Source organism: Micropterus dolomieu, linkage group LG03 (genome assembly GCF_021292245.1).
Source record: "Micropterus dolomieu isolate WLL.071019.BEF.003 ecotype Adirondacks linkage group LG03, ASM2129224v1, whole genome shotgun sequence".
In the NCBI taxonomy this organism is placed as follows: Eukaryota; Metazoa; Chordata; class Actinopteri; order Centrarchiformes; family Centrarchidae; genus Micropterus; species Micropterus dolomieu.
The window spans coordinates 13,233,451-13,249,385 of NC_060152.1; the positions used below are offsets into that span (position 1 = coordinate 13,233,451).

The 15,935-nt window shown below is 38.9% G+C and overlaps 2 protein-coding genes across 3 annotated transcripts; one reads left to right on the forward strand and one right to left on the reverse strand.

Annotated features, from left to right (window-relative positions):
- The first annotated feature begins 2,740 nt into the window (after positions 1 to 2,740).
- Positions 2,741 to 10,629, forward strand: tapbpl (TAP binding protein like). 2 transcript variants are annotated; one of them, XM_046045747.1, is made up of 9 exons: positions 2,741 to 3,130; positions 3,891 to 4,103; positions 4,190 to 4,251; positions 4,372 to 4,459; positions 4,588 to 4,788; positions 5,264 to 5,431; positions 5,512 to 5,615; positions 7,294 to 7,519; positions 8,892 to 10,629. In XM_046045747.1, exons 1-9 carry the CDS (start codon positions 3,079 to 3,081, stop codon positions 8,957 to 8,959), a joined length of 1,182 nt encoding a protein of 393 aa, XP_045901703.1. In that variant the 5' UTR covers positions 2,741 to 3,078; the 3' UTR covers positions 8,960 to 10,629. The 2 variants fall into 2 exon arrangements, with proteins under 2 accessions (XP_045901703.1, XP_045901702.1); XM_046045746.1 differs by having other exon boundaries at positions 2,742 to 3,130; positions 4,190 to 4,459.
- vamp1b (vesicle associated membrane protein 1b) lies at positions 10,468 to 15,766 on the reverse strand. Its single transcript, XM_046045748.1, has 5 exons — positions 15,173 to 15,766; positions 14,046 to 14,181; positions 13,499 to 13,657; positions 12,966 to 13,017; positions 10,468 to 12,404 (listed from the first exon to the last, which is right to left on the reverse strand). Coding segments are annotated over exons 1-5 (366 nt in total). The 5' UTR covers positions 15,175 to 15,766; the 3' UTR covers positions 10,468 to 12,387.
- Between the last annotated feature and the right edge of the window lie 169 nt (positions 15,767 to 15,935).

The following is a 15,935-nucleotide window of genomic DNA, read 5'->3' on the forward strand; positions in this document are numbered from 1 at the left end:
GGACCACGATGTGCAATGCAGTCACCGCGCACAAAAACACACGATTCGACTATCAGTCGACTATCGGCAGGACTTGACGATTCTGATTTGACTATGTAAATCCTTAGTCGAGGACAGCCCTACTGTGCTCCATTGACTTCTATGCAAAACGTCCAAATTTTCCAAGATATAGAGACCATATGGGTGGTAACTGCGCAATGGATAACACACATGCCTTTGGTGTGAGAGACCGGGGTTTGATTCCCACTGTGACCCATCCACCATTCTTTCTCTGAGCAAGACACTTAACCCAACGTTGTTCCAGAGGTGTGCGACCTCTGACATATATAGCAATTGTAAGTTGTTTTGGATAAAAGCATCAGCTAAAGGAATAAATGTAAGTCACTCACTTCTGCTTACAGCCCATGGGACCTTATTATATAAAAAATATGTACCACAGTCAATGGCGAGAGACAACTTATTTTTTGATCTTGTTTGAATTGTTCCCTGAATTAAACATATTTTTGTCAATATAAAAAAAAAGTGTCCATCAAGAAAGTTTGTCATAAAACATTAAAGTTACATGTCATTTTGTGTGAAAACTGTTCAATCAACACTTCTTGTCTCGCACAATATACAGTATCTCACAAAAATGAGTAGACCCCTCACATTTTTGTAAATATTTGATTATATCTTTTTATGTAACACTGAAGAAATGATACTTTGCTACAATGTAATGTAGTGAGTGCACAGCTTTAACAGTGTAAATTTGCTGTCCCCTCAAAATAACACATCACAAAGCCATTAATGTCTAAACCACTGGCAACAAAAGTGAGCATACCCCTGAGTGAAAATGTCCAAATTGGGCTCAAAGTGTCAATATTTTATGTGGCCACCATTATTTTCCAGCTCTGCCTAAACCTTTTGGGCATGTAGTTCATTTCTTCAGTGTTGTCACATGAAAAGATATAATCAAATATTTACAAAAGTGTGAGGGGTGTATTCACTTTTATGAGATACTGTACGTCACCAATGAGTATAATGCTAGCTAACGTTCATTGCTTGGTTGCTGCTAACTAGATAACTTAGCTATGTTCCATGCAGAAATATATCTCACCTGATGTGTTTAATCCTCCTGGTCCTTTTATCACATCCTCCTCTCATGTAAGTTTTTTGATATTAGCTTCAGTAATGTTAGCTTCAGTCATTGAGAGAAAAAGTTACAATGTCACATACGCAACTTTTGGGTTTGTGGTCTATAATTATGTATTTTTACAGTCTTATACTTCAAGAGTTTTACAACAAACTTTGACTTTCTTTACTTTTAAATGTTTTAAATTGACTATCAGCTAGGGTGACCAAACGTGGGACAGTCCTCGGTTTTGGTGGCCTGTCCCTGCCTGGTGCTGTCCCTGGAAATGTCCCCATTTTTAACTATGTGTTATTCATAGACTGTATAAAGTGTTAACAGGCCTGAAATCAGATTTTACGTGGCCAGAAATAGTGGACAGTAAAGCGTACAGGTGTCATGCCTAAAAGTGATCGCTGAAAACTGTCGGCGGGAGCACGCGCAGCATGTTAAAGCTGTATCGCCCAGTCTCTTCACGTCTGCAGCTGCTTTTATCTGGATCAAACAGACATAACATGCAAATAAACATCACTTTATGTCCGTGGTAATAGCAAAGATATGTCTTTGTGATAGGCCTACTTTTGATGTTTCTTTTAACAGAATAATCACAATTGTGGTCAAATAAGTGTTTGCAGTTTATCGTAACCAAGCATGACATTTACGTGATTATAGGCAATAATTGAAGCCTGTTTTTGCCGATAGATTATGTGTTTGGCAGGCCTATGTCTAATATCCTTGTTCATATTTGGAAAACGAATGTAGCTTATAATTAACATGACTTACTGCTGAGCTATATATAAAATAAATACAAGATCTCTTTTGCAATTATCCTTATGACTCTACATTATTTAACTTGCTGTGTACCAACCATTCCAATCCTTTTTACCTGTTGAAATACCTTTAAATGGTCAAACACACACATAACATTCATTATTCTACTTGCCAGAAAGTAATTGCAGCCTCTGCTTATTGACTGAAAGGTAGTTTCTGCCTCAAAATGACTTGATTTCATTCAGAAGAGTTATATTTGACAGATTTTAAAACCGAAATCGTCCCCCTTTTTTATTTCATAATAACATAATAATTTTGTAATGACATACTGACCTACCGAGCTTTATAGGTTTTAGCCTTAATATTGTTTTCCTCATTCTCAGTTGTCAGGTAATGTGGTACATTTTAAACCTGTGATCAGTAGGCTTTAGGTTCTATCTTTATGTTTTCATGTCAGTTTGACAGCCTGAATATAACCTTCAAATGTATAATGCAAACCCTTCTGCTCCTTTTTCCAAAAATTACACAATATTCCTCCAGGGAGAGCAGTTATAGACAGTGGCAGCCAGGGCCATGCTAACAAGCTAATTATTCAAACCAAGAGCAACCAAGGGGGGCGTGACTTCGCAAAGGGTCAATTTTATCTACATTACATTTATTCATTTAGTCTTATCCACCAACACCACCCCGTAGCCTAAATAACAATTTAGATTAATATCTCTCAACAGTTATAGTTATATAGCACAATAAATACAAATCAGTTTCCCTGTAATTATATTACATAAAAAATAAAAAAGGATCCGGGTGATTTCAGCCAAAGATTGTTGCTAGTTCCCATGGTGACACATGACCCGCTCCTTGCTGCTCTGTCATTGGACGATCCTGTCTGCTCACTTTTACTTTCACTGCTGCCCTGCTGCGTATGCTCTCGACAGCGAGACAGGTTACAGGTCCTGTACTTCGTCATGAGTTTATTAGATTATATGTATTGATGTACAGCTATTGCACATTATAGATGCGATGTAGGAAAGGCTGTAAAATTACTCAGACTGTAGCGATGTAACAAGCCGTTGTTAGTAATTGAAATCGAAAGTGAAAGTGCTTTCTCAGCAGTTGTTTTTATTTAACTTGTACCAACGTTAAAATTTGCCTACAACCAGCAAAAAGTCTTACTTACTAAAACACGGAAACAAGACTCCATGATGATGATTGAATTGATTTTTTTGGGATACTTTCTGACGTGCGTTTGTGGTAAGAACACTAACTTAATGAAGGTATACTAATGCAGAATTGAATGGTGGGCTGGCATTGGTTGTCAAGCTCAGTAGGCACATACAGTCTATGAGGAGGCATCATACATCTTTTAGACAAGTTGGCTATTCATTTTACATAGTCTGATAGAGCTTCTTTATGGCTCAGTGAATTCCTAGAGAGTAAACTGGAAAGAACCATGTAATTGTCACTAAGTATACACTGTGTTTTGTACACTTCTGAGTCAATTAAGTGTTAACCTACGTGTAATCTAGAAAATACCATAGTCAGTGCATAGCAGGTCATCTGCAAAAATGTGAAATGTGTCTAAAGGCAAGTAAGCAGTTCAACATGTATGTAGAAATTACATTTTCAATAATAAATGCATGTTGAGTGAATATATACTTGAGTTTAAAAGGAGGTTTGTCAAAGTAAAATCCTCTGGAAATCAGCAATTGCTTTTAAATTTAACTCAACTAAACAAACAAAAAATAAGTCTCAGAACTCTATATTTATTTGCCTTTATATTGTACCTAATTACATGGTTAAACCTTCAACATTTCTGTTTAATAGTAGTCTTCTAGTATTTGTGTAGCTGATAAGGTTAAAAATGTTAACTGTTCAGTAAGTAAAAGGTGGTTAACCTCCATTATTTTACTATGTATAGTCAAAACTTCATTCAGATGTCATTCATTCCAGATGATACATCAATATTTTTCAGAATTTTTTATATTTTTGAAATCTGCCTCTTGTTTCTCAGCCAATGGGGTTGCAGACGTTGTACTTTCCTGCTCCCTGGTGGAGGAGGGAGCTGGACTGGGTGGAATGGGAGGTGGCGCTCTTTTCACACGAACTCCAGCCACTCTTGTATTAAGAGACGTTGCAGTGGCTCCTGACCAATCACTCGAAACACTCACAGCATTTGTCCCGCCTTCAATCCCTGATCCAGATGCCATCCTGTTAGAAGCCACAGGTTTTCCCTACTTTCTCTTTATATAAAGTTTGGTATCATATAAACACAGCCTGTGTTTAATTCCTCCTCTCATCCCTCTCTGGCAGTGTCATCGCCTGAGATCCCGAACTCAGATGTGTTGCTCCATGCAGACTGCAATGACCAGGAGGTGATGTGCGAAATAAGCAGTTACACTCCTCGTGGATCTCAGGAAAGTTCAGATCCAGCTTATTTCATGGTTTCCCTTAATGTGGAGGGAGTTGACTTCAGCACTGCGTTGATTCTGCAGACTTTGACGGTGAAGAAGGACCAGTCGACCCTCATACAAAACAAACTGCGTCTGCCTCTTAGCCAGTCGGGAACTATTCTGACTGAGGGTGAATTCCTTTCAAAATCACATTTCACCCTTTCATTGAATTGTTTCTATTCTTTTTTTTGTTAGACAGGCAATAACAAAAATCTCTCCATTTTTCTCTGCTGTTGTCTTTGCTTTCTGTTCCCTCAGTGATATTCCTGGTGTTTACCCACATCAAGTCTGTATCTGCACCTCTGAGAGGTGACGTTCTCCTCAACTGTGGCTTCAAGCAGCAGGAGATACCCTTAGCGCAGGAGGTGGGCATTGAATGGCGACAGCAGCACAGGGGGAAAGGGAGAAAAGTGCTTGAAATGAAGACAAGGCTGGATGATGCAGAAGGGAGCACAGTGGGTAAGTGCTGTGTGAACATGTGTGCATCACCTCTTCTGGTTTATCCAGGAGGATTTAAACACTGAGGAAGGCTTCTTGTGGCTCTGAGAGTGTTGATGATGGTACATTAGTGCAAGATGGCTTCAGTGGCTTGGAAGTTCATGAATAAATAAATGCAAATTGACTGTAAATGCATTTTTAGTGATGTTTTGAGGACAGTGTTGACACATTTCAAATTCACAAAAGAAGTCTTGCCAAGTAGCCATTTTGACATTAAACACTAAGTTAATGCATTAGATTAAACAAAAACATTGCGTTGTTTCTAATATTTCCATAAATAAGCATAATATTGAACCTTGAAATTAGCTGTCAAACCACAAGACCACCTACATGGATGAGGTAAATTGTGATTTTATAATGATCCTAATAGTAATTTCTAGTCTAGACCTTGAGTTGAGATTGTTTTTTCAACACCTGTTTCATTTTATGTCCTCAGTGCATGCAGAAAGGATGGGCTCCAGCATGGATGCTGCCCAGCTTGTTCGTGAGGGTAACGCCTCTGTGACTCTGACCAAGCTGAAAGTTTTGGATGAGGGGGCCTACATCTGTACTGTCAGTATAGGCATTTTCCATGCCCAGCAGGTCATTCAACTCCACGTTATTCGTAAGTTTCACCATAATCTCTCAATTCAGAAAAATCCACTGAATGTCTCTCAATTGCTCCTCTGCTTCTCTTTGTGTCAGAACCACCCAGTGTTTCACTCTCAGAGGAGAAGTTGGTGTTGAAGACAAAGTCACCCCAGACACTGAGCTGCCACTGCACTAAATACTATCCACTGGATGCTCAGGTCTGTAACTAGACTCTTAGATGTAGCTGTTAACACCTGTTATACCTTTCCTGCTATTCAACAACTTACATAAACTTACATAATACACAACATAAAATCTCAGGAAAGTCTCAGTTATTAATTTATTAATAACATTGAAATCCGAAGACTACTGATGACCATAGAGATGAAACGTACACAGGTATTGTCCAAATAAAGTCTTTGCATTTTCTTAATGTTTATTTATCCACTGCAAGCAAGCAAACAAGAACAAAGAAATCATGCTGCCTAACTTGCTCTGGTATTCACTAACAAGGTCCACGCCAATATGAGATATAAAAGTAGTTTATTTGGATGATGGAGAGTATTTATGATGGAGGGATCGAGGGGAGAGGGATGAAGGGGTTTGTTTCAGTGGACGGCGTGGCTAGGAACCCGGGGTCCCCTTTGTGGCTCCTATGGTAGAAAGAGAGACAGTTACTTAGTAAAAGTGTTTACTGTAGCATGTATGTCTTTGATGGTGGGAAGAAACCGGAGCGCCCGGGGGAAACCCACGCAAGCACAGGGAGAACATGCAAACTCCACACAGAAAGGACTGGGATGACCGAAGTTCAGACCTGAGACCTTCTTGTTGTGAGGCCCCAGTGTTGTCCACTGGGCCACCGTGCTGCCCATTAGGAGAGGGGGAGAAAAAAGTGGGGGGGTGAGAACTGAGACAAACGAGAACGACGTGGGTTAGACATGCTTATGTACACGTGTGTGCAGTTGATTGGGTTAGGAAGGCACAGGTGGCAGAATTAGTGCGAGAGAGAGGTGTGGTCCTGTTCCTGAACTTTAGTTATAAAACTCCATAAAAAATAGACCCTTCCAGGTGCATGCTGGTCCTATACCTGCCTATCCATACAAAACTTGATATGCCCATAGTGCTGTCCAGTTCTTACAAAACCAACCTAAACATAAACAAAATAAACACCTAGCAAAACTAAGTAATCTAAAAAAATAACTATTAAAAGAAAATACTAAATAAATCTTATATAAATGATGCAAATATCCAAGCACTCAAAAGAAGTAACTTACTAACCAGTCCTCACAGTGCTCGCTTGTCAGTTTTTGCACTGTTAAAGCACTTCATGGGCCTACTTGTCTTACATGCCTGCTATGTATGAGACAGGGTGGTCCCTCAGGTCCTTTGAGTCTTTAAGTTGTTCCAAAGAGATGAACAAAAACCTCAAAAAGAGGCAGATTGTAGTTTTTATGCTTCGAGCCCATAGTTCGAGCCGTTGGAACAGTAAAAAACAGCTCAATGTGTTGATATCTTAAAACTTAAAAACCTCTTCAGTTGTCTTTTGTGTTACAGAAATTATTTAATATATTCAATCCTTTATTTCATTTTATTCATGTTTTAAAATGTTTTACTCTCTCTTATCAATTTGATTTTTCATAGGCTTTAATCTATCTTAATGTTTTTAAAATGATCTATCTCTTTTATTGGTTTTATTATTACATTTTCATAATTTTATTTCTTGTGAACATTAGTCTTAAATTCTTTAACTGTTTACACTTGTACTGTCGTAATATCAGCTTGTCAGTCAACTCTCAAACACTTTCAATGAACGTACCTGTATGGAAGATACTATACCAATAAAGTTTGATTGATTGATTCACTGGTCATGATTCTCTGTTTTCTTCTGCCTTTCAGATGGAGTGGTCATACCTCTCTCCTACAGACACAGAGCCTACAGTGTTTCCAGACCAGGGCTCTCTGTCCAGCCATCGACAGCACAGTGACGGGACATATTCCCAGTCATCTCATCTCACTGTGCCGTCCAGTGTCTCTCCTGGGACTAAAATAACCTGCAGGGTGTCCCACCTGGCCCTGGGCGAGCCTCTCTCTGTTAGTGTGATGGTAGAAGCTCCAGAACCAGGTATTAATGTGTTGCTGTTGTTTGTTGCTTAACCCTGTATTTTTAAAGGAATAGTTTGACATTTTGGGAAACATGCCTTTTTGCTTTCTTGCCGAGAGTTAGCTCAGAAGATCACTGCCGCTCCTATGTCTGGTAATGTATGGTAAATATGAAGCTCCAGCCAGGTGGCTTAGCTTAGCATAAAGACTGGAAACAGGGGAAAACTGCTTGCCTGGTTCTGTAAGTAATAATAATAATAATAATACATTTTATTTCTATAGCGCTTTTCAGAACAATCAAAGACACTTTGTAGTAAAACCAGAAGTTATGTACATTTAAAAACAGATAAAAAACATAAATAGCAAAATATATGTACATTAGGTAAAAACATGTGGTGCAGAAATACATAAGAGCGTAGGGGCGACCATATAAATTACAATTAACAAACAGCAGCAGGTGCAATATAACATTATTTGAGGTTAAAAGCTAGTCTAAAAAGATGAGTGATGGGTGGAGACGGGCAATGTTTTTGAGGTGAAAGAAGGCAGTCCTGGTGACATGGTTTTTAAATGTAACAAAATCTGCCTACCAGCACATCTAAAGCTCACTAATACATGGTGGAACTTTTTGTTTAATTTGTACCAAACCCAAAGTGTAATCATTGCGGTTTTATAGAGGGTTATGTCTATCACTTAAATCCTTCCATTGTTGTTGTCATCAACAACGTTTGGATCACCAAAGTTATTAGGAGTAATCCTCTGGGGACCATGAATGGCTGTACTGTGTCAGTCCATTCTATAGTTAGAGAAATGCCACTATGGACCCAAGTGTTGCATCAACAGATTGAGCAACAGACTAAATTACATTGCCATCTCTGGCAAAAATATAGCAGATCAAAATGTTGTTACCATGGAACTCCAGCTGATTTAGATGACCTTGACTAGTGTAAAGTCTTGTAAGATGGGCTGCAGGCTTCAGAGAACGGAGCTCACTAACTAACATGTTATATGTCGTGTTTAAATGGTACAAAAACAATATCTTGTGGTTTTATGGGGGTTATTTTTCTGTTTCCTATGTGAAGTATAATACATAAATGGTTTAAACTATGGTTTAGGTCATATCACAGCCTCTTTTGATTATGTCACAGTTAACTGGGGCATTGAAATGAAAAATATTTCAGCTCTGGAAAATGCAAAAATGCAACTTGTAACTCAACCACAAAATTGTTGAAAACAAAGCAAAAAAAAATCCTTTTTATTTTGCACATTTAACATTCCAGCAACAAACATTATTTATTAGCATTACACTGTGACTGTATTGTGTATCTTTTACTCAATGTCTACCCAGTATAAAAACAAAACCTTAACTGGTCTCTGTGTCTTTCACTCTACAGATTCTTATTGGTGGATTCTGGGGTTCCTGGTCGTCACTGTGATTTTCTTCTACCAGGTCATTAGATAAAGTAGTAGGAGAAATTCTACCAGATACTCCTGACTTGAAACTGGGCCCAGAAGGACTTTCTTTGTGTCATGTGTCATTTGTTAGTCTTTAAGTTATTACTGATTTCATTAGCCATCACTGGTTCTCTTCTGGCTCTCTCTACTGAACTGTGAAATACAAATTTTGGGGGAAAATACTGTATTTTCATATTTAGCTGTACCATTTATTTGCTTTCTAAATGTGTTGTTGAGTATCGTTGGTAGGAGTTTACTTATGTTAAGGTGTGTGGTGTGTGTGGAGTTTGCATTTCAGTAACCTGCAACATATTAAATTCTAAGCATTTGGCATAAAACCCACAATTTAAATTCCAAACTAAACTTTCCATCAAAAGTACTTTGGTCACACACAAATTATCCACCGCAGTTTCATTATGTGTAACACTGACTGACACGGACTTGAATTGCGTTTTGATTGTCTTGCGCTGTAGGAAACTTGCTTTCTTACTCAGAACCAAATAGTGTTTTAAGTTGCTCTCAACGTACTAACACAGTTCCAAGAACAAATTACAGCAAGACATGCTGCTTAAAACAAGGACAACAATGCTGAATGAAAACTAAAAATATACATAGAACTAGCATACAAGTAGTTGAAAAAATAAGTGTGTATATGAATTTGAAAGCAAATATCAAATCAGTGGCACTATTAATATGATAATCTGAGACATGTAATGTATGTGCAGTCAAATATATAATTTATTTTGTTAAATTTTTTGTCAGTTTATAAAAACGTGCTGCTCCAATATTTAGTTATACATGCTTTTCTATGCTGTTGCCCATCATAGAAGTTTCCAAAGTTGCATAAATCCTCCACAAGAAGGGACTACAGCTGAAGCAAGCAGTTATACAGTGGACATTAACAAAACATGCAATGAGATACAGGACTATTGGTCTGGTTCAAGCTGGTTGAAGTTATCTAGGCCTTGGATTATTTGTGTGGCTTCTTTGTTCCACTGGCCAGAATAACCATGGATTTTTTTATATCCATTTTTACATGTTTCTGCTGAGAACTTGTAACTACTGATTCACTGTAAATGGGTGTCTTCATTTAAAGCCTCTTAAAGGTTTTCTTTTTGAAAGGCTTTTTTGTTTTACTGTTTTCATACTATTTTAAATGTAGCTAAGATGCTATAATATTTTGTTTCTCACTTGTTTTTGTGTGTTGGATACCCGTTTTGTTGTTTACTTTTCACAATGATGGATTTCAAGACTCAGCAATATTGTTTAAGGTATTTTACATTATTTATAATAGAACACTTGTTCTAATATGTCTGGAAACTAAATTGAACCTGTGTTGTAAACAAATCAAAGGGTTTCACTTTCATTAAATGATTACAGCCAAAATCAGGATCTGTATATTATAATAACAAAGCAGGCATCACTTGAAGTAGAGTAGATTGAGGGGAAAAAAATTCTAACAGGGTATAAATTGGCTCAATATGTCAACAAAATATAACAAAGGTCATCACTCAGTTCTGTTGATGATTTCTTTATTGGCATCAGCAAAAGTGGTAAGCATGCATTTGTTTTCCAGTTGCATCTCTCACTGCATTTTCAGGTTGTAAATCACAAAACATGTCCTCAAATCTCATGTGGTAATTACCTAATAAAAATAGTTGCACAATATCAGATAATTATGGCTAACTGCTACAATTTTGTGCATAAGGTTGTTCATATTTTCTTAATTTTTTGAACTCTCAAAGTCTGAGGAGAGAGAGAAAATTTACTTTTCTTTTATATCAGACAACCCTCCCCAAAAAACCTGAAAGAATTTATAAACATGTTTTCAGAAGTATAATCTGACAGATGTGTACTATTGTTCTACCCATACAATACTACATGTTTAACAGTTCACTGTAATTGGAGTTGTTTGCAGTCTCTGAATATTGTTTTTTCTCTCAAAAGCAAGTGAAATTAACAAGATTTGGCAAACTCTTGAGCATCATCGTATTGCATAAGCATTAGTTATCAGATCAGAAAGACATTATACACAGGTCGTTTAAACCACTGACAAAAGAAAATGTACAATCGGCAGTTAGATTCAGAAATGGCAGATACACAGGTCACACAAATAGGCAAAACTATTGACACCGTTTGCCATGCAAGTTAGAAACAAAGTCCTCATTTTGGCCCTTTACCATACCGCAGGTGACAGGTAAGTCTGTTTTTATGTGATAGAAGGGGGAGCGGGAGGGCCAGGGGACTCTAGATTTCTAAATCATGTCCTTTCCCCGATTTTCCTACTTTTTTGAAACTCAAGTCAACTTAAACAACAATCAAAGAATCGCTTTGTTTGAACAACCTTTAAAACAAGTTGGCATTTGTCTATGGCTGTGACCCTGTCCAAGTCAGAGTTAAGACACCTTCCTCTGGGTCGGAGCAGTCAGCTCATGTACAAAGTAGATTGTCTGTTAGTGGCTGCCTGTCTGTTTGTCTTGCTGTGCATATTACTATGCCACTACCTGTGGTTTCAAAAACCAAGGTGAAATGAAGCATAGTTATACAACTACTTTATCAATAATTGCTTATCAGGCCAGAATTTAGTTTGCTTTATTTAAATAGGGGGAAATGCTGCAATACTCTTACTATCTTCCCCTGAATCACTTATTTTTGCCCTTTTACTCTCACAGAGTCTCTTTCTAATTGTTATTACTGAGCTTTGCAAGAGGTAAGAGAAAGTTAGGCCGGAAAGAAAACAAAGAGTTTACTAATAAAAGCCTATCAGCTAAACTTGGGAAAAGCTATTAGCTACAATGCTTTGGATCACAAATAAGCACACGCACATACAACAAAAATGTTCATAATCTTAATCTAACATGAATTTGTGTTAGTAGGTAGCAATGACGGTAGCGGTTGTGACAGAAAGAGTGTGTTAGTTAGGCATGTCAGTACCAATTTACAAATGTAGGACTCTCAAAAAAGGTAATTTGAACACGTATCTGGGGTAGAAAGGACTGCATACTCTTGTTCAATCTCCCTGCACACATTCAACATCTGTACATTGTACATTTCCCCTCCCAGTAGCTCCGTTCAGAGGGTTTAGCCCCTGTGTGTTCCCGTGTCCCAAGAATTTTCTCACTCCCTCCCTCCTTCCCTTTCTTTCTTCCTCTTTCACTCTGCCTGCTGTGTCCTTCAATAATACATGAGGTGCAGAGACAGGAGAGAGTGAATGAGACTTCATGGTAAAACAGGGGAAGAAGGAACAAGGAGAGGGGACAAAGAGAGCGGGGACACTATGAACACTACTGTCAAGTATAAGTGCAAGATGGTTTGATGGAAGACTGTGAAGAGAGGAAGGAGAGGGCGGATAAAAGGGGGCGCTTGGGTTTCTTTTTTTCTCTTCCCTCTCATATCATTCTCAAGTCCATATCCATCTGTACTGATGGGCAGAGCTCAGTAGAAGAAGTACACTGAATGAAAGAGAGAGGGAGAGAAAGTCATTAGTCTAATGGATCTGACAATGCATCACTTAAAACACAACAAGTAGAGAGCAGCCAGCTGAGCTCTGCTTCTTACATAGTGGCTATGGATTCTGTTTTTAGTAAAACTGGTATTATATAAATAATTTACTGTAATAAAAAGTCATGAATTATTGACAATCAGAACAGAGGTGCAGGCCAGATATGGGCTTGTTAGGGCAGAAACATATAATATGCTTATACCTGCACTCCTTTTATAAAGTCAGAAGGACTATCTCTGTATTTCAATTTCCTGTGAAATTAACAGACTAATCATCAGTACTAATATATACTGACACCATATGAATAATTGCCCTTTACTGAGGATTCTTCTCTTCATATACATGTTCCTCTGCTGCCGAAATAAAAAACATAGCAAACACTTAATGATCATCTGCTTTGTTAGTAATCATATCTGTTTAGCCTATATATATTCTCCTCTGTAAGTCAATCAATAGACTGATCAATCACTGATCAAGTATTAGTATCAAGATGAAACCATCTTCTACTTACAGAATATTATTCCAACCACAATGACCCCAATGATACCCATCATGATCATCATCTGAAAGGAGAAAACAATAACATTTACAAAAATGGGACATACTTTTATAAAGGTTAAGAGACACTGTGACTACTGTTTGGAGTTAGAAAAAAAAGACGTCTGAAAAATAAAACCTTTAAGACATTTGGGATTCTTTGCATTTAGTTATGCAATCTCCTGAGTATTTCAGGGTCTGTAATGAAATCTCTACAATAACAGACCAAAGCATCTGTTCAGTCTTTCACGACAGCTCATTAACAGATTCGTGAAGAGCAGGATGACGGCATTTCCAGAACAGACACTGTGTGTTTGCCTCAGCGCACCTCAGCATGAACAGTTGTTCGATACTTTAAAATAAAAGATATAATCTCTACTGGTTCCATTTACACACTATATCTTTATGTACCACATACAAGTATATTGATAATTTAGACTTGGATCTTATTGTGAGTTTCTTTTTGTAACAACAATCTGTTTTATGGACCCACACTAATGTGCCCACCTTGCAATTCTTCCACCAGTATTTGTTCTTTAGCTTGGCTGCGCAGCTTTCAAACTGGGAGGCTCCGGCTTGAAGAGCATCTGCTCTGTCATCCAGCTCTGAAAGCTTCTGGTCCCTTTCCAAAACCTTGTCCACATTCACCCGCATGATATCCACCACCTAGCTCACGGCAATGAAGATAAGAAAGCATTTGGCAGTGGTGGGGAGGAGAGACAAAGAGGATGACAAGCATGGTTAAAGGAAAGCATCACAGGGGACAAAGGGTTTTCTGAACCTATATGAGAGTAAATAAGTTGCATCAATCCTTTTACAAATTGCAGCAGAGCCCATTACATATTAAGAAGACGGGGCCTTTTCTGAGAACATGAGAGCTACAAAGCATTTTCACATGCTTATTTGTCTTTGGCCTAATATAAGCACTGTGCATATACAGTACGCCCAGGTATTTTTAATGATTAAGCCATTGATTAGGTTCCCCAGCTGCTTTAATATAGACAAATTGCATGTAACTGCACCAAATTCAGAAGTCTGGCCCGGTCCAGCTCACCTCCTCAACTTGGGCCTGTGTCTGCTGTAGCCTGCGGTTGCTGGAGGTATTAGGTGGACCGGCAGGTGGGCCAGCTGGGGCTCCATCTGCACCAGGGGCTCCTGGAGCTCCAGGGGCGGCAGCATCTGGGGCAGACCTGAGAAGAAGCAGGAATTGAGATCGGAGTTAAGGAGACCATTTGATATTCTGATAAGTGATGCATGTTTAAGGCATGTGGAGAGCACATAACTTTAATCTAATTCATCTGCCAGTTATAGAGGAGGGATCAAGCCACTACATAGCAAAAGGAGAAACTGGAGCGGAGATAACAGGATGTAATGGGGAAAGAAATGGGGAGAGAATGAGCAGGTGATAGTTAAGAAGAAAGTAGGATGAGAAAGAAGAAAAAATAGGCCACAGATGGGAAGCAACAAACAGAAAGCCCTGTACATGAAGACACTGGCTGAATAATGGGAGAGGAGATTTGGGTGAGAAAAAAAGAGAGGGGAGAAGTTCTCTTGCCATGGATTACAGTGAGTTGGGTGGGACTGAGAATAAAAGGTATAAGGCCTGAAAGTGAAGGGAAGAGGAAAGGTTTAATCCAGCAGAGGGAAGAGGAATGGGTACAGGAGGTTTAAAACTGAGTAAACAAGCTCCTCAGGGGAGCAGCCACTGACTCAGCCAGATGGAAGGTCCAAATACATCCTGGTCACTGCAGGAGGACAAAAGTTTAATGCCTTGAGGTACTCATGAACCATCAATCCCTTGACATTCATTTTCCTCAACATTAAGCTGGTGATGATGGTGACCTCAAACCCACTGAACCATAATATGTTGTGTAATAATATATTTATATACAGTATCTTTGGTGTAAAATGAAATAAAAAAGCTCCATTTATCTCTGCCTAAAGCTTTTTTTCATGGCAGCAGTCAGCCTTGAAATACATAAGCTAATTTAGTGACGCTGTGATTGGAAATTTTACTTGCGTCAGCAAAATCCATAAAGCTGAAAGAAATCACACCCTCATTTAAAAAAACATACAAGGCAAAAAATTGGTTTGGATATATGTTTTTCGAGAGCAGCTTAAGAGAAATTTTAATTGTTTTTTGTGAAAAGAGCGCAGCAGAAAAGCCGCATTAATACTCACATCTTCTATGCAGCTGTTTGAACTGACTCTGGCAGCAGAGGAAGGGTGACAGTGAGGCAGGAGAGGGAGGGTCTAAAGTACAATACGAGAAGAAGAAGAAAAACAGCAAGATCAAAGAAAAAAAAGAGAATCTCTAGGCACTAATCCAAGCAAACGTCCCAAATTTCAATTAGCGAAGTGATTAAAGTGCCGCGCTGACAGAAAAAGGAGGCGGGGGGGCTTCTTGGCGCAGTGGAGCCGATATACTAGCGATGCATTTATACTGCAAGTCGTCAGCAAAGTACCGCAATACCGAGACACGTAAACGGGCCGGATGATAATTCACTGTATGAGTGGACTGCACAAGCAGGAAAAGTACTTCTAAATTATAATCCACTCCAGAGAAATCCACGGAGGCTTGCTTTCCTGAAGGGCTGCATGCAGCTCCTCCAAGTGGTGCTAAGTCCTTATAGAACTGCTCTTGGATGCGGAGACGCAGCACTGATCGGGGTGGTTGTTGAGTTTCCTCTTCTGAAAGCTACCGGCAAATGCGTGCAATTTCAAAAAAGAGGGCAAAAAAGTCCAGTCATGAGAAATCAGTTGTCTCCCTTGGATCTCTGTCTCCCCTCCCTCTCACTCTCTCTGCGCGGACGGATGTGCGGTACTTTCGCCAGAGTAAAGTGCTGTGGCACTGTAGGCTACTGCAATAATGCGTCTCTCCTCCTGCCTGCTCCACTTGGACTCGTAACGATAGTGCGGAACCCCCCCCCCCCCCCCCCCCCCC

Excerpts from the sequence above, each read along its gene's own strand:
- vamp1b (XM_046045748.1), bottom strand. Across the intron at positions 13,658-14,045 it reads CACAGGCCCAAGTTGAGGAG|GTGGTGGATATCATGCGGGT; the intron begins GTGAGCTGGACC and ends GCCGTGAGCTAG. Across the intron at positions 13,018-13,498 it reads ACTGGTGGAAGAATTGCAAG|ATGATGATCATGATGGGTAT; the intron begins GTGGGCACATTA and ends TTCTCCTTTCAG.
- tapbpl (XM_046045746.1), top strand. The coding sequence starts at position 3,079 with ATGATGATGATTGAATTGATTTTTTTGGGATACTTTCTGACGTGCGTT. Across the intron at positions 4,104-4,189 it reads CATCCTGTTAGAAGCCACAG|TGTCATCGCCTGAGATCCCG; the intron begins GTTTTCCCTACT and ends CCTCTCTGGCAG. Across the intron at positions 5,432-5,511 it reads CATTCAACTCCACGTTATTC|AACCACCCAGTGTTTCACTC; the intron begins GTAAGTTTCACC and ends TCTTTGTGTCAG.